The sequence below is a fragment of the Corythoichthys intestinalis genome, chromosome 1 (assembly GCF_030265065.1).
Source record: "Corythoichthys intestinalis isolate RoL2023-P3 chromosome 1, ASM3026506v1, whole genome shotgun sequence".
Lineage (NCBI taxonomy): Eukaryota > Metazoa > Chordata > Actinopteri > Syngnathiformes > Syngnathidae > Corythoichthys > Corythoichthys intestinalis.
The window spans coordinates 37,770,736-37,790,000 of record NC_080395.1 but is presented as its reverse complement, the minus strand read 5'-3'; the positions used below and the strand labels follow the sequence as shown (position 1 = coordinate 37,790,000).

Sequence of the window (19,265 nt, the reverse complement as noted above, 5' to 3'; positions counted from 1 at the left end):
CACGAGAAAGAGCGTCTGAACTCACACAAAGTATTCTGAAAATGATTGTCCAGGACATCGCGATTAATTTTAACATTTATAACAATATAGACAATGACATACCGCAAAAAGAGTAAGAATTGTTTTGACTCCTGTTAAAAAGGTAACGTCACGGTGTTTCCGTTTATTTTTTTGCACCAGTTAATGCCAGCAGCATTTGACCTCATTGTTTGTGATTTATTATTGATATTTGTTATTTATTTATACGTTAATAAAGAATGTAGGTGTTCCAAAATGTTTTTTGTGAATTAATAAGCTTTACCAAAATTTCCTTATTAAATTATTTAAAAAAAATTTTTTTTTTAGATTAGTCGACTAATCGTAAAAATAGTCAGCTGACTAATCGGGAGGAAATTAGTCGTTTGGGACAGCCCTAACGGTGACACACATTATTTCATGTCAAATAATTATTTCTTTATGTGGGATTTTTTTCCCCACTGAATAAATGCACTTGTATTGAAGGTTGGATTTTTCTCTTTTTTTCCATTAAGGTCACATATTTGAATTTTAAAAAATTATTAGAAGCTAAAAAACCCATCTTAACCAGGGGTGCCAATAATTAGGGAGGGCACTGTGTATGTATATATATATATATATATATATATATATATATATATATATATATATATATATATATATATATACACAGAAAAGATTTTTTATATACCTGTATATACTTTTTAGGGAAAAAAGTGACATAGCATGTCTTATACTATATGTATCGATTTCCAATGCTAAATCTGAATGAATACATTGAACACACACACACACAAAAAAGTTTTTTTCTTTTTCTACTTCAAGGTTTTTCACTTATCGCTGTGGTTTCTGCTCCCCATTAACCGCGAAAAACGAGGGATCACTGTATTTAATTTCATTATTTTTCAGGACATAAATGTGATAAACTCGCCGTTTCTGACAAGATTTCAAATATCTTTGCCGTTTTTAAAAGCTACCCTCAATCACAAAAAGGGCAACTCAAAATCTCCCGTGGGCCTGGCTTTAATGGAAAGCTCACTTTAAATGGATTTGTATTATTTTGGGTTTCAGGCAAAATATTTGTCACATCCTTGCATTGTTACGGCAAACATTAACCAAAAAACAATAAGCATTCATTTTGTGTTGATGCTTCAGAACATTATAAACACAAATTTATGCACCTTGTTCCCAGAAGTAAAGAATGTAGAGATGTCTCTTTGTCCCCCTGCTGTCGCCTGAGAAAGAAATGAAGAAAATAGAATGTGTGCATGTTTTATAATAACTGTGGCAGGTGAAAGCGGATGGTGCATTTTCTGAAAATTAGCAGTAGTGAGTGACTCGTGACACTTGGTCTCTACTTGCAAAACTACGGAGACGATTTGGAATGTCATAACTGAATGTAAAGTAGTCTGGTCAACTTACCTTGGGATTCTTCAGTTTGGTTCTTTTCATATTGATTAAACAGGTAAACAAACAGAAGCTGGTTTTCTAGTCTGTAATAAAGGGTAAAGCTACTGTTTCATTGCTAACAACGCTAACATTCGCCGTTTTCGGTTGAGCCGCGCGGAATTTTGGACTTAACTGACGACGCAATTCAATTAAACAAAAAGTCAACTAAATCGTTGTGACGGGGCTTTTTTTTAATTATTGTTTGTCATCTTGCAGTTTGATTTGGCGCGCCATATTCTGTTTCGCGCAACGGACGTGACGTCAGGTAAACTTCCGGCAACGGAATCGGAACAAGGGAGATCGTGACAAGGGATACATTAAACGAAGAAATAATATATAAATAGTTTACATAACTAGAAACTGCAATTTCGGGAGAAATTACACCTTGGTCTTTCCTCTGTGGAGATACAGATCTTAGCCCCACTCAGGTCTATCAACAGAATGGACAATAATGCCAGTCAATGGCACGAAACAAAGTAAAAGCCATTAGAAATGAATGGGAGAATTGGACGTCCATGGACGTCAATGGCCGCACCCTTCATAATTGCTAATGGAATCGGGGAAGTTTGGGGTACACGTCTTATTGATATCTAGTCATTTTCTGTTGATTTGGTGGGAAAAAAAATTCCCATTGAAAATGAATGGGAAAAATTTTGAATAATACGTATTAAAATTACACAGTAAAGTGCATCACGATATTACATATTTATATTTTTTTAAGTGACGATAATAATTCTCTGCCCCCATAACTTCATTTTTATTGTTTTCTTTACAGCTGATATTTTTAATTTACGATGTCGATGACTTTTGTTGCTTTTCCACATTTTAAACTCAATTTGAATTCACAAATAGTCGCAAAAATCCGGATGTGCCGAGAGCCGTTTTTCACATTGCAAAAAAATTACTACTTTCTACGTTAAAAATACATTCCAAAAAGCCATCCTATATTTCATATTCCAAATTAAAGCCATCCTATATTTCATATTCCAAATTCATGTTCCACAATAAAAAATGTCGACATTTTTACGGTACGGGGATACTAATTTCTCCCGATTCAAACCATTCCAAATATCCACTATGAGGACACATTTTCACATTCCAAAGATGCCTATTTTTCCAACAATTCTAAATTCACCAATATAATAACGCAATACAAGTTAATAAAAAAGAACCTCATCTTCCACAATCAAACTGTTACTTTCAGCCAAGGGCGTAGGTTTGGTCTCAACATTGGTAGGGACGATATAACAGCATAACCTGGATGTACACATTTTGCTGGGGACGGGACATTAATAAGACCAAACAGATTATTGAACAGGGGTCAGACCTACATTTCTCACGAATATGAACCTAATTAATTGATAGGCTAAATGATCAATGCAAAATAAATCTGTACTGATTTATACTAACTTTAAATTGTATTGGTTCAGGTCATACACCGTTTGATTCAAACTTTTGTTATCAAAAACTACTAAAGACCTATTTTGACAACTTCCAGAATAAATGTCTGGATTTTATTAACAAATTGAAATTGCAATATTTGAACATAACTTAAATTATATTAATATACTCAATGAATACAAACTTGTTAAGAAGCTCTTAACTATCCAGGAATGCAAAAAATAAACATTTGTCTTACTTAAGACCACTCAACGTTGTCTGAATAAATAAAATAAAACTGAAAAACCTTCTTAGTCAGGGAATAACAAAAATAAATAAAAATACAGCCTTCCTTCAGATACACCACTACTGCTTTTGTCCTCAAGCACAGTAAAACTCAACAAAAAAATGAAAGCTCTTTTGGACTGCTTTAAGACCACATAAATAAAATAAAAATGAAAATTGAGGAGAAGGGGGTAAACCTCGGTTTACTATATTTTTCACAGTTTAATTAACGTTAACCATAGAAAACACACACAGTGGACACTTCTCTACAAGCAGCTTCTACTTGAGTTTTCCCGGTTAGCAACTTTTCACAGTTTAAGGTTATGCGAACTCTGATGCAAGTCGGACTTTCAGTAGCAAAATTAGTGGTGTGTTCCCCACCTCCACAACACTGACAGATTTTTACATTACTTACAGTGGCCGCTGCTGCTGTCCGAAACAAACTTCTAATATCCCTCCTATTTGAAGGGGGCAGAATCAAGTCATCAACCAATCAAACATGCGTTTAAGGGGGGAGGAAATGGACCGGTACATTCAGCAAATGAAAAGGGGTAAATGTAAGTCTGAACATAATAAAAATACTTCATTTGATGATGGTAGGGTCAATTCTATCCGTACAACATATGGGAAGGCAATCTAAACGATATAAATTGTGTAAATAACTGAAGTTATTATATAATGCAAATAAGGTTGCTTAAAAGTTGGCGGGGACAATATGAGCATCCTGAAAAGTTGGTAGTGTTATGTCCCTACCGTCCCTATGCAAACCTACGCCCTTGCTTTCAGCACATCTTTGTTTCCACATTCCATTAACTTCGAATCATCTTAATCACCTCATCACCTAAATCCACTTTGCACAAAAATTACCAAAATCAAGACCCCTTTAGCATATTTTAATGAATTCCATTAATCAGATTAGAACTCTGGTAGTAGATGTAGTAGTTCTTCTTATGGAAACTAATTTTGAAGTCTTTCGCCTCCTTTAGACATGAAGTGATCGCATTGAAACTTGGTTTCTATATAGAACTGCACAGTATCTATTGATTCAGGGAGCCCGATTTTTAGCATCATGGCTGATTAATTAATTACGTATTTTTATTCATTTTTAGTAATTACTTACTTATTGCTGCCTGTGTTATCTGTAAATTACGAGTTACCCAGTAGAGGGCGTGCGTGTACAGCCTTCAGCCTTGTGTTTTTTAACCCACTCCAGTGCATTTATTAAATACAGTTCAGTTTTAGTCAATGTAAACCTGAAGCGATTAGAATTTACTGTTTTATAAATGTTTCTTCACAAATAATAGGGATCAATTTGTAAGTATAATCCCACTTAACTCAATCTTTAATTAGATTACCTGAATATTGCAGAAATTCTAGCGCAGTGTTAATGCACAATCTGCGGCTGCCTTTATTTTCCTGAACATTTCGGCCTACTAAACAAATGTATATGTTGGCACTGATGGTATGGAACCCCAAAAGGGTCATACAGTGATCCCTCGTTTTTTGCGCTTAATGGGGACCAGAACCTGCTGCGATAATCGAACCCTCCACACCCCCCAAAAAATTGTGTGTGCGGGTGTGTGTGTTCAATGTATTTATTCAGATTTAGCATTGGTAAGAGATACGTATAAGACATGTATCCCTTTTTTCCCAAAGTATAATTTTTAAAAAATGTATTCAATGAGGCAAATAAGTATTTAGTCAACCACTAATTGTGCAAGTTCTCCCACTTGAAAATATTAGAGAGGCCTGTAATTGTCAACATGGGTAAACCTCAACCATGAGAGACAAAATGTGGAGAAAAAACCCCCCAGAAAACCACATTGTTTGATTTTTAAAGAATTTATTTGCAAATCATGGTAGAAAATAAGTATTTGGTCAATACCAAAAGTTCATCTCAATACTTTGTTATGTACTGTTTGTTGGCAATAACAGAGGCCAAACGTTTTTTGTAACTCTTCACAAGCTTTTTACACACTGTTGCTGGTATTTTGGCCCATTCCTCCATGCAGATCTCCTCTATAGCAGTGATGTTTTGGGGCTGTTATTGGGCAACACAGACTTTCAACTCCCTCCACAGATTTTCTATGGGGTTGAGATCTGGAGACTGGCTAGGCCACTCCAGGACCTTGAAATGCTTCGTACGAAGCCACTCCTTTGTTGCCCTGGCAGTGTGTTTGGGATCATTGTCATTCTGAAAGACCCAGCCATTGTCAGGCCTAGGGCCGGGCAGGTGTGTGGGTGTGTTTGTCATCCAATTACAGGCCCAGCACCTGACGGGTGGAGCGACAGCAGCTGTCAGCAATCACCATCACCAGCCTACATAAGCCAGCCAGAGCTCCACCACGTCGCTGGATCGTCTCTTTCAGTACACTGTTAGTGCTTTCTCGCATTTTGAATATTTTGTGTGGACTCATCTGATCATCGACCTTTTGCTTTGTTCCAGGATCTCGTCCACGCCTCATGTTTTTTGGTACCTTTGCCCAGACGCTCAACGCCACAGATTCAACAGCTGTTAACAATAAACTGCTTGAACTCAGGGCCTCAGTATCTCACGTGCCTGTTTAGGGGTTCTCAGCCTACGACCGTAACAGCCATGCCCCATCTTCAATGCCCTTGCTGATGAAAGGAGATTTTCACTCAAAATCAGATCAGTCGTCCTGGTCCCTTTGCAGAAAAACAGCCCCAAAGCATGTTGTTTCCACACCCATGCTTCACAGTGGGTATGGTGTTCTTTGGATGCAATTCAGTATTCTTTCACCTCCAAACACGAGAACCTGTGTTTCTCCCCAAAAGTTTTATTTTGCTTTCATCTGACCATAACACATTCTCCCAGTCCTCTTCTGGATCATCCAAATGCTCTCTAGCGAACCGCAGACGGGCCTGGATGTGTATTTTCTTCAGCAGGGGGGACACGTCTGGCAGTGCAGGATTTGAGTCCTTGGCGGCGCATTGTGTTACGGATAGTAGCCTTTGTTACTGTGGTCCCAGCTCTCTGTAGGTCATTCACTAAGTTCCCCCATGTGGTTCTGGGATTTTTGCTCACCGTTCTTGTTATCATTTTGACGCAATGGGGTGAGTACTTGCATGGAGCTTCAGATCGAGGGAGATTATCAGTGGTCTTTTATGTCTTCCATTTTCTAATAATTGCTCTCACAGTTGATTTCTTTACACCAAGCATTTTACCTATTGCAGATTCAGTCTTTCCAGCCTGGTGCAGGTCTACAATTTTGTCTCTGGTGTCCTTCAACAGCTCTTTGGTCTTTGCCATAGTGGAGTTTGGAGTGTGACTGACTGAGGTTGTGGACAGGTGTCTTTTATACCGATAATGAGTTAATGCGCCATTGATACAGGTAACGAGTGGAGCCCGTTAAAAGAAGTTCGACCTCTTTGACAGCCAAAAATCTTGCTTGTTTGTAGGTGACCAAATACTTATTTTCCACTCTAATTTGGAAATAAATTATTTAAAAATCAAACAATGTGATTTTCTGTTTTTTTTTCCACATTCTTTCTCTCATGGTTGAGGTTTACCTATATTGACAACTACAGGCCTCTGTAATCTTAAGTAGGAGAACTTGCACAATTGGTGGTTGACTAAATACTTATTTGCCCCACTGTATATAAATGCATGGTTTTTAAGCACTTCAAATGTAATGACTATAATACGTTTTAAACATGTTACTGTCCCACCGAATAATTTTTAAACAAGAATAAAGTAGTACAAACATGCTTGTCTTTATTAAATGCTTCATTGAGTGAGTCAACTCACTCCACTACACTGCTCACTAACACGCAGAGTTGCCACAGCAACTGTTTAACAAGTTAAACAATGATTGATGCATGTGTCGCTTTGATCTTAACAGAGGAGCGGACTTGAAACACGTGTGTCAAGATCGTTAACTTAAACAACTCCAGTGCACGGGAGAGGGAGGGAGGGAGGGAGAGTGAGACTACACGATCGGCTCAGGACAGCTCATCTGTTTTTTGTTTTTGTTTTTTTTTATTTTATTTTTTAAAAATCTGCTATGGACTGTGGGCACGAAGTTTGAAGTGCGAAGTAGCAAGGGATCACTGCGTAGTATTCTTTAAGATTGTTCTTGCTGGAAAAGGTTTATCAAAGTTATAAATACAACACCTCTTTTTTCACTTGACTGTTTCAATTATCTACAAAGGTCAGCCCCCGGAATCAGAAAATAAATAGGCGCGAAAGACACAAACACAATTACAAGAGGGAGCAAGAGAACGAAAGATAATTGGATTGGACCTGGATAATTAGGCCAATTCATTTGGCGATATCAGCTGAATCCCTGTAGAAATGCTGTTAATCTACTCTCCAATGAATAGACATTGTGACAAGCTGTTAGCTATTTGTATAGCTTGTCAGGACTGCCAACTGTTGAAATAACAGAAGGCAATGATTATTGGACAACAGTGTGCTAATGATTGTTGTGTAGTGTCTAGTGTTGCCAACTACCTGTAAAAAAGGATCACCTCATTGGTAGAGCCAGCCGGCCTGATAACCATCAGGCTTTAATTATTTTTTGGGGATGTGAAACTGTTTTTTTATTAAAAGTATAATATTATGAGTGTGTGCGCAAATAGTTGTTCGTCTCATTGTGCCCTGCGATTGGCTGGCAACCGATTCAGGGTGTACTCTGACTACTGCCCATGTTAGCTGGGATTGGCTATAGCACCCCTGTGACCATCATGAGGATAAGCGACTTGGAAAATGAAAAAATTATAATACTATAGTAATTTTACTCAACACTGAATCCATTACGTACATATTTGAATGATACAAGGACATGAAAATCATATTAGCAAAGTGTTTTTAATACAAAAACGACTAGACTAAAATTAACATCTGTCATGCTAAATTTTAAACTTTAACCCTTAAGGTCCTGAGCCTTATGTGAGTGCGTGTGTGTTTTGGGGCGGTTTTTTTGTTGTTGCTTATTATTATATAATTTTTTGTAAGAATTTAGGTGTCCCCTCAGCAATAACAGTTTCGCAAACGATCACTCCGAACATAATGTGGAAATGCATACAAAATCAACAGAACACTAAAATATAATACAATTTAGTGAAAATTATGTAAACAGAGAAGAACAAGAAAACCAATGATTATCATTTTGTACATGCTTAGTTTTTACTAACGCTTCACTCAAACCTCTTTCCTCCCACTCTTATGTTGTCTTCCGTTTTCCTCATGGCGAGCGTCAGTTCCTCCTCGACCAATGAGATGCGCGGGATTGTCATTGTTCTGTCAGCTCATTGGTCAGAAAGCAGGAGAGGGGAAGGAATGCATTGCCCTACATATTCTTGAAAAACATCACACCAGCATTCGTTCGGTCTACAAATAAAACACAGTTTTCAATTTTCATGGGACAAAGCGCGTCCCTTATAAGCTTAATACGGGACGCGTACTTTTTTTCTGAATACGGGATGATTCCGCTTTTCAAGGGATGGTTGGCAACCCTAGTAGTGTCAGAGAGTTGTGACATTCCCTTAGGGATCCATTATATGATTTTACTTCCGGGTACTGTAGGGTAAAGGAGCCTCGAATAGTTCCAAACATCGCTTTGACGAAGGCAGACCCCAATGAGATAATCAAACCAAGTACTTAGATATGCGATTTTATCAATTTTTACCATATATGTCGCAATTACCGCTGTAAGTTCCTACAAAAAAGATTACAGGGCTGCTTGTGCTTGGAACTATTCAGGCCCATGTGTAGCACGTGACCAACTGCCGTGTTGCTCTGGTGTCAGCAAGTCAGTGAGTTTCTTGAAAAGTGATGGATTCAACAGATACGCTATTTTCTTATATGCCAATTGTAAATCTCAGCAGATTTGTATGAAAGCACTGTAAGGTGAGACACAAAGTCAAGGAAAGCAGAGCTTGTGATTAGCCGCCTCATTATTTTGACTCTGCCTAGTGAAAAATCAATCACCGTTAAGTGAATGTGACAGCAGGTCTTTGAAATACGTTTCTTCTTATTTAAAAATAATTCAATGATAATAACATAGTAATACGGCAAGTGACCAGTTTTGGTTATTAAGCAAGGCAAGGCAAGGCAAGGCAGTAACTAAATGATGTCTCACCGTGATTGGTTCTTGTTCTTGGAACATACAGGAGACCGGTTCCAGACGAACAACAACAAAGAAAAAAAACAACATAATGACCTGGTGTTTACATACAGACATCACATTTTGGGTAATATTGACCACAAAATTAACAATTGGTATAAAAGTGTTGCCTGCATGACCCAAAATGCAGCAGGGCCGAGAACGAAAAGTGGTATTTGCCATGTGGCAAAATGGATTTTGCCACATGGCATTTTTTTTGCCATGTGGAAAATGGACTTTGCCATGTGACATTTTTTTTTGCCATGTGGCATGTTTTTTTTCCATGTGGCAAAACTGATTTTGCCATGTGGCATTTTTTTTTTGCCATGTGGCAAAATTTATTCTGGCATGTGGCAAAATGGATTTTGCCATGTGGCATTTTTTTTGCCATGTGGCAAAATTTATTCTGGCATGTGGCAAAATGGATTTTGCCATGTGGCATTTTTTTTTTGCCGTGTGGCAGTTCATAAATACACCTCTAGGTGCTACTTGAACACATCATCAATAATGAACCGGAGGTCGTAGAGTGTTTCGGGTCTTTTGATCATTACACACCTTTACTCCGGCGACCCAGCCGGGGGTGATCAGCCCCCGACTTGTGGATCCTCCAAAGGATCCCCCCCTCCGGATCCATAGTCATCTTGAGGCTTTTTCCACAGCCTCGCAAAATGTATTTTGACATGTGGCATTTTTTTTGGTATGTGGCAAAATGGATGCGCTCTAATGTAAAGTGTACGGTCAAAAATCACAACCACACGTTTTCCTGCCATTCAAAATGAATGGAAAATTTGGACGTGCACAGCCGTCAATGGCATAGCCTGACTTGGGTGCCAGTTGAATCTCAATGCTCTGTATTGGTAAGTGTATGGTCAAAAATCACAGCCAGACATGTTTTTTCTGCCATTTAATATGAATGGAAAATTTGGACATGCATAGTCGTCAGTGGCATAGCCCTACTTGGGTGCCAGTTGAATGTCAATGCGCTCTAATGGTAAGTGTATAGTCAACAATTACAGCCACACAGGTTTTCTGCCATTTAAAAAGAATAGAAAATTTGGACGTGCACAGCCGTCAATGGCATAGCCTGACTTGGGTGCCAGTTGAATCTCAATGCTCTGTATTGGTAAGTGTATGGTCAAAAATCACAGCCAGACATGTTTTTTCTGCCATTTAATATGAATGGAAAATTTGGACATGCATAGTCGTCATTGGCATAGCCCTACTTGGGTGCCAGTTGAATGTCAATGCGCTCTAATGGTAAGTGTATAGTCAACAATTACAGCCACACAGGTTTCTGTCATTTAAAAAGAATGGAAAATTTGGACGTGCATAGCCGTCAATGGCAGGGACGTGCACGGCTTGCAAAAATGCCATACACACCAAAAAAATGCCACATGGCAAAATCCATTTTGCAACATGGCAAAAAAAATGTCACATGGCAAAATCCATTTTGACACACGGCAAAAAAATGCAACATGGCAAAATCCATTTTGACACATGGCAAATACCACTTTTGGTTCTCGCTGTCTCTCCCAAAATGTGATGCCAGGTCTCAATTATGATTGTATTATTATTTATTTATTTATTCATATATTTTTTTAATGTTAACATTATTTTATACTTTTTAAATGAATGAGTAAAATTGTGAATTACTAAAATTTTCATAAAAACAAAATAAAACCAAAAGGAATAAAAACAAATACTCTCTGGTTATGGTCCTCAATAACACCCTAAAGTTTTTTTGTTATTATTATTTTCAATTTCATTGTGTTCAACTAACAACAATTGACAACAATAGACAGCAAATTCATTTAAACTAGGAAGACTGGCTGTGAAGGCTTCAGGTTTCAGTGCCCTTGACGCAACTAGACGTCCAATCCATTTTGAATTGGATCGGAAGTCTACTACGTCCATTGCCAGCCAATGAGTTAAATGATTGCACTATAAAGGGTTAATAATATAGACGTTGCTGGTAACATTGGATAAGGCATTTATATAGTCACATTTCTATTAATTTCCAAAGTTTCCACGTTTTTTTTTCAACAATTAGATAAATTATATAGAGGAAATTTATATGCAAATGATTTTAATTGTCATTTTCCAGCAAAAAAAAAAGATAATGAACTATTCTGGCAGTAAATTAAGTCCTTGAAATTGGAAGTGGTTTAAATGCGGCGACGCATTTTGATTGTATTTCATTCCGGGGAAGACAGGCTGCACTGATTACATGATGCGTCAGGGGCGGCATAAGATTCTGTGTTGCGTGCCTCCATGATGGACCAAAGAATGGAAAAGTGATTGCATGATTGTTTTCAAGAGTAGACATGCTCACCTAGTTTAAGCTAGGGGTTTGTGACACTCACATGCTCCTTTCTGGCTGATATAGACCGACCATTAATCTAAAGGTGTGAGGCGAACAGGCTTGTGCTATATGTGGAACTCAACTCCTTGACTCGCATACATTCCCAACGTTTATGGTTGGCTAATGGCTGAAGCAGCTAATAAAAGTTGGAAGAATAACTCAGACTTAAAAATGAACTCAATGGCCGCCAGCTATTCCAATTCAAATGAATCAGACGTGTGTTGCCAGTGTCGCGGGAAGTGGGGAGCTGAGGGTTGGGGGGGGGAGTGTTTTGATATTCTTTTGTTTTCGTTCAAAATAAATAAAACATTAAAACAATAGTGTAATATAACTTTGAGGATTAAATACTAGTAGGCTATATATAGTGGGGCAAATAAGTATTTAGTCAACCACCAATTGTGCAAGTTCTCCTACTTGAAAAGATTAGGGAGGCCTGTAATTGTCAACATGGGTAAACCTCAACCATGAAAGACAGAATGTGGAAAAAAAAACAGAAAATCACATTGTTTGATTTTTAAATAATTTATTTCCAAATTAGAGAGGGAAATTAGTATTTGGTCACCTACAAACGAACCAGATTTCTGGCTGTCAAAGAGGTCTACCTTCTTCTAACGAGGTCTAACGACGCTCCACTCGTTACCTGTATTAATGGCACATGTTTTAACTCATTATCGGTATAAAAGACACCTGTCCACAACATCAGTCAGTCACACTCTAAACTCCACTATGGCCAAGACCAAAGAGCTGTCGAAGGACACCAGACACAAAATTGTAGCCCTGCACCAGGCTGGGAACGCTGAATTTGCAATAGGTAAAACGCTTGGTGTAAAGAAATCAACTGTGAGAGCAATTATTAGAAAATGGAAGACATACAAGACCACTGATAATCTCCCTCGATCTGGGGCACCATGCAAGATCTCTGGGGGTGGAAACATCATGCTTTGGGGCTGTTTTTCTGCAAAGGGACCAGGACGACTGATCTGTGTAAAGGAAAGAATGAATGGAGCCATGTATCGAGAGATTTTGAGTGAAAATCTCCTTCCATCAGCAAGGGCATTGAAGATGAGACGTGGCTGGGTCTTTCAGCATGACAATGATCCCAAACACACAGCCAGGGCAACACAGGAGTGGCTTCGTAAGAAGCATTTCGAGGTCCTGGAGTGGCCTAGCCAGTCTCCAGATCTCAACCCCATAGAAAATCTGTGGAGGGAGTTGAAAGTCCGTGTAGCCCAACGACAGCCCCAAAACATCACTGCTCTAGAGGAGATCTGCATGGAGGAATGGGCCAAAATACCAGCAAGAGTGTGTGAAAAGCTTGTGAAGATTTACAGAAAATGTTTTGCCTCTGTTATTTCCAACAAAGGGTACATATCAAAGTATTGAGATGAACTTTTGGTATCGACCAAATACTTATTTTCCACCATGATTTGCAAATAAATTCTTTAAAAATCAAACAATGTGATTTTCCGTTTTTTTTTTCTCCACATTTTGTCTCTCATGGTTGAGGTTTACCCATGTTGACAATTACAGGCCTCTCTAATATTTTCAAGTGGGAGAACTTGCAGAACTAGTGGTTGACTAAATACTTATTTGCCCCACTGTATGTTGAAATAACATGGTCACTACCCGACACCTTGCTTGCTACCGGGTCACGTTGAACAAGTCGCTATCGGACTGGGAAAGTATACTGTTGACAGGAGGCGTTAACATGGTGCAAAAACGAATTAGCGATTTTTTTTTCTTTACAAAAACAGCAACATTTTTTAAAATTCAATTCTATGTCAAAAATAAAGGGGATTAATACTTATCTTATATTTAGTTTATAATAGTGCCCAGCGAGGAAAGGCTGGCTGTAGGTTTAGACTTCAAATCGGTAGGACACACTTGCCTTGTAGCCATATTATTGTTTGTTGTTGCTGTTGAGCTGCCGCTGTGCAGAGCGCTCTTGGATATTCGTGTGCAATTTATTTGAGTGTTGTCAAAAGTGGGTGTTAAGCAGAGGGTTATTTGACCTTTTAGTTTTCAAATGTGTTCGTGTGTCATTGCGCTGTCTAGCTGCGGGGATTTGCATTATAATACACAGGCACTTTTATTTCCAATACAAAAACTCCAACACACACTGTAGGTGAAATAGTGTGTTTAGACCAGGGGTGTCCAAATTTTTTGCAAAGGGGGCCAGATTTGGTAAAAATGTGGGGGGCCGAACTTGGCTGACGCCCTTTACGTAGAACAATATATTTAAGCAAATTTTAGCAACCCATTCTGTGTGTCACATTTATTATTATTATTTTTTTATTAATAATTTCAACAATCTCGCAAATAGCCTTTGTGGCGTTCTCTTTCGACTCTCGGGCTCCTGCAAAATACTGCTGCTGTGAAATTGAACTAGCTTCAAGTTGCTTCAATTTCTCGCTGCGTATCTTCCCTGTAATCTGGTCGTACATGTCAGCGTGTCTCGTTTGGTAATATCGCCTCACATTTTGAACTCTTTAAAAACAGCGACTGTCTCTTTGCAAATGAGACGAACACAGTTGCTGCGTATTTTAGTGAAGAAATCCAATTTCCATCTATCCTTGAAGTGTCGGCCGTCGCAGTCTTTTTTTGTTGATTGTCGCTATTTTAGAAAATTGGAAGTAAAGGGTCACAAGGGGTAATGTTGCTTAGAGTGCTGCTGCCTTTCAGTGGGTAAATGAGGAGCAGCATTTAGTGTGTAAGCTACTTCATATGCTGGTAGCTGTACTGCTGACTAATTTATTAAGTGTGTGCGGGCCAGACGTTATTGATTTTATGACAGAGGCTGGGGGCCGGATGAAATTTGACCACGGGCCACATTTGGCCCCCGGGCCGGACTTTGGACATGTCTGGTTTAGACTACCCAGCATAAGTGTGTACACACATTGTGCATGCCTCGTATGAAGAAAAAGCGCCAGCATGACAAATTTGGACCAAAACGGCTGTTTTTGGATGGGGAAAAATAAAATAAGGTCCTCAGCACCCCCTACTGTGAGTGACTTCCAGCGCCCCTGTCTGTTGCTGTCAATGGCGCTGAATCATCATAGTAAATGGGGTAAATAATTGAAACTAAAACGGCAGCAAAAGCAATTGCTTATGACACCAGAACGTCCAAGGGGTGCTAAAAATTTACGGGTAAAAAATTACTTAAACAAAACTAACAAAATTGGAATACATTTTACATCATACCCTTGAAATTTGAAATAATCCATATACAAAACAAAAAAACATCCAGTGGCTCAGTAGCTATACTCTCCTGAGACCAAACCTTACAAAAAAAAAAAAAAAAAAAAACCTGACGCGAAAAGAATGCTTGAAAAATATTTTTGAAATACCGAATAAATCTGCAGTACCCCCTTAAAATGCTACTCTTTATTGCCCACCCCCTATCCAATGACCAAATCAATTTAAATAAAACGGTTGAATTTAAATCTAAACTGAATTTTTGGGGTATTATTTGTTTTGATTGCGTTTTTTTGTAACTGTTGGAACATTTGTTTAAATACGCATAATATTTCTCATATGAATAATAAATAATGGAACGTGTGTCTTAATACATGCCTGCATTTCTGTTGCCATAACCTTATTTTTCAAGCATTGTAGAAAAAAAAAAGCTGTAAATCATGTTACGTTGGACTTGTCATAGAACAGTATTCCAAAAGAATGTGTAGCGCACTTTTATGTCCTGTTTCTATTTTTAATATTTTACCTGCAGTATGCTTGGGTTTGTGTACAATACAACCGAATGGCAGATGAACATACTTTCCTTGGAGATTCAGCTGGAATGTAGAAATAGGACACAATAAAGGGGTTAATGCTTAATCGCTTTTCCTTCACTGCGTACAGTATTATGGCGAGCGACATGGAGAAGAATAAGACAGACAGTTTTTAGGTTTCACACTTGCTGCTTTTGTGCCCTGTACACTGCACGGCCTTAGCAGGGAGCACCTTTGTTGAACAGAAAACACCAGTACTTAACAACGGCAACCACCACGCTCAGTCATGGTTGCAGCAACTACCCACGAACCATTGCGGGTGTAGCACAGAACAGTCGCTATAGTACGAATGTCCAGCCAAAATGAGTCCCGTAGTAATATTTTTGAAAATTGTACATTTTTTAAAACAGCGTCTCGTGTAGTTTGAATTTAAATTCGTACATGGAACCGTATAGTTTGAAAGCCAACTGCAACATTGCAATCGCACAAGACGCGTCTTTTGCTGTCGCTTCCACAATCAGGTCGCATTTTCTATGCTAATTCTTGGAGTTTCAAATTAATTTTCTGCACTAAATAGAGGACTACAGAGATATAGCCCATCTAAAAACACTCCCAGACACATAAAGTACAACTGTGTAAAGTTTCGTCAAAACCCGCCCAGCCGTTCGGAGTCCATAGGGAACGGACACACAAAGTTTTATATATATGTACAGTGTATATATATATATATATATGTATATTAGGGCTGTAAAACGATTAACATTTTTAATCGAGTTAATTACACCTTAAAAATTAATTAATCGTAATTAATCGCAATTAATCGCAATTCAAACCATCATAAAATATGCCATATTTTTCTGTAAATTATTGTTGGAATGGAAAGATAAGACACAAGATGGATATATATATATACATTCAACATACGGTACATAAGGACTGTATTTGTTTATTATAACAATAAATCAACAAGATGGCATTAACATTATTAACATTCTGTTAAAGCGATCCATGGATAGAAAGACTTGTAGTTCTTAAAAGAAAAATGTTAGTACAAGTTATAGAAATTTTATATTAAAACCCCTCTTAATGTTTTCGTTTTAATAAAATTTGTAAAATTTTCAATCAAAAAATAAACTAGTAGCCCGCCATTGTTTATGTCAATAATTACTTACACAATGCTCATGGGTGCTGAAGCCTATAAAATCAGTCGCACCCAAGCGCCAGCAGAGGGCGGCAAAACTCCATAAAACACAATTAACAAGTGAGCGTTTCACTGTACCGTCATTTAAATCTGTCTGAGCGGGGCATCTGTGTTAATTGCGTCAAATATTTTAATGAGATTAATTAAAAAAATTAATTAACGCCCGTTAACGCGACAATTTTGACAGCCTTAATGTATATATATATATATATATATATATATATTAAAGATACAAGATAATATCGGTGGCCGATAATTATCGGCCGATAATGGCAATTATGACGTCACACAGATAATCCAGATAATAAAAAATTGAACCGATAATGTAATCCGATAATTATATACTTGATTTAGCCTCCAAATGTGCACAACCGAAGAATTCAACACGCCGCCTCCTCAACCCCTCCCCTCTCTGAAGCCCCTGAGGGAGGAGGGGTTGAGGAGGCGGAGTTACACGCCAAGAAATAGTTGAATATTATGGCGGCTGTTACTAAAAAAACGACGCTCTCGCCATTTGCGAAACATGTACCGCAGAAGTTCCAAGAGGCCGAAAGAAAGCGTCCTCATTCAAAATCACTAACCCAGCATCCATTTAAAACTGCATCACAAAGATTTTTGGAACGAATGCCAGGCTGCTGCTGCTAGCGGGAATGCTAAAGCTATTGTAAACACTAAATTAAACTAGGGGCTTGTGACGATTCAGAGTCGGGTTGTTTGGGAAAGCAGTCCAAGGCGGGTGGTAAACTCGCATCTAAGGCTAAACACCGGCACGACTGGAGACCGATCGTCGGCAAGTAGCCGTCTTCCGACGGAGCCTGCCGCTCTGGCCGGTCCGGCAGGCCGCCGCCGCCTCGCCATCGGCGGGGCGGGCAGAGCCCGGTTCCCCGGCTTCAGGACCTCCGGCGAACACCCCGGTTTCTCGAGCGTTCCCTCACGGCGTGTGAGCAGAGCCAGGCCCCGAATACGCCGCGGCAAACCGGCCGGTGCGGGCGGATTATCCGGTACGAACGTAGCCGCCGCCGAGACGAGACACGATTTTTTTTTTTTACCGAAATGACCCGAGAGTCAAAGCCCTGGATAAAAAAATAATGCAGTTTATACGACCACCATTCTTCATGAAAAACATGCCAATCACATTTTCACCACTACATTTGGAAAAGTGATGTCCAGTAAGCAAGCTTATCATGACGGCACAGTGTTTAGATGATAATTTAAACATGGAGAAAACGAAGTCAGCCCGTCAATAATACATTCAGTATGTAAAATGACGAGCGGTCAGATGACTTTGTAATGCCGCCTTTATTTTCAGCTTAACAAAACTCAGGCACAAAACAACACGCACGGAGATGCGAGCTCCAACTGCATCCAAATAGTACTGCCGTTTATCAGTTTAGCTGCTGTAAAGCGAATGTCGGGACTCGGGAGTGCCGCAAATGTAAACAAAGCGCTGCAGAATGGGTACATGACATCTCGCTCTTTTGAGTTAATCATTTTCACAGTGTGCAACAAAGCATATAACATTAGCAATCACTTTTCAAATTAATTTAACTTATTTGTCTGCTCAATTACAGTCACAGTAGATAATCTAAACTTATTGGCACTTATTAACACTTATTAATTTAAATATGCACATTCCTGTTGTAATGAAATAACAATAATATTCTGTCGCCACAAATATTCAAAATCTTTTCTTCTTCCAAGTTTTTTTTAGGATTAAGTATAATAATGTATTGCTTAAAATAAGGCTGTTGAGATTATTTTCAGCTAGCTATTTTTCTTCCAAGAAATCTGAGAGAAATACACATGAAGTGCTGGCAGATAATTTCACTTATTTCCAATAGATTTACACTTAAAACTGACTAGTTTTAAGGAAGTGTGTTTTGCAGTGTATTAATGTTATGTTAGGAATGGCTTACTTTTAAAGGCATTTTTGTGCAATTTAGGTATTTACTCTGTAAGTAATTGTTGCCAAAAGTTTACCATTACACAATGTCAGACAATGTCATTTTTTAGATGTTGGAATTGACGACTTGTTCATATTTTATGTTGGAAAAAAAAAAAGCAATAAATTATATTTTTGCACAGTAATATTTTCTTTTGTTTAAAATTTTACATAAATCTTTTAATAGAATTATCGGCTTGACATTATCGGTTATCGGTAGGAATGAGGAGGAAATTATCGGTTATCGGTATCGGTTGAAAAATGTATTATCGTGCATCACTAATATATATTATTTGTCAGTTCTGGGTTACCCACCTATAAAGAACTATTAAGAAATCTGATGTATAAGTTCATGTGTCGATTAAATGAGTCAGAAAATAGTATTTTAATGAAAATAACGGACCCTACAAATAATTATAGATGTAGGTGATGCATGTGGCGACATTGGCGGAAAAGCCTGTTTGTTGTGCACAGACAGTTTGTGCCTTTTAATTTTCTTTTTTGTAGTTTCTGTTCCCGTGTTTTCTAATATCATTTTTTTCTGTTGGTTTGTGTGCTATGGACACCGTTTGATTCCTGAATAAAGATCATATATATTAAGTATCGATAATTTATTGAATGTGCATCTTACAACATGCCTGTTGTATAACCTATTTTAGCATTGTAGAAAAAAAAAATCAGTGAATCACATTATGTTGATTACTGTTTTACGTCATAAAACAGTTTTCCAAAATAATGCATAGCATTTATGTCCTTGCTTCTATTTTTCATATTT

At 38.2% G+C, this 19,265-nt stretch overlaps 1 protein-coding gene across 1 annotated transcript in view; it reads right to left on the bottom strand.

Annotated features, from left to right (window-relative positions):
• dna2 (DNA replication helicase/nuclease 2) overlaps positions 1-1,733 on the bottom strand; it is a 35,083-nt gene extending 33,350 nt beyond the window's left edge. The window contains exons 1-2 of the mRNA XM_057851157.1: positions 1,438-1,733; positions 1,197-1,250 (exon numbers count right to left, since the gene is read on the bottom strand). Coding sequence (XP_057707140.1) covers positions 1,197-1,250; positions 1,438-1,467 — 84 coding nt within the window. The 5' untranslated portion in view covers positions 1,468-1,733. The remainder of the gene's footprint in view (positions 1-1,196; positions 1,251-1,437) is intronic.
• Between the last annotated feature and the right edge of the window lie 17,532 nt (positions 1,734-19,265).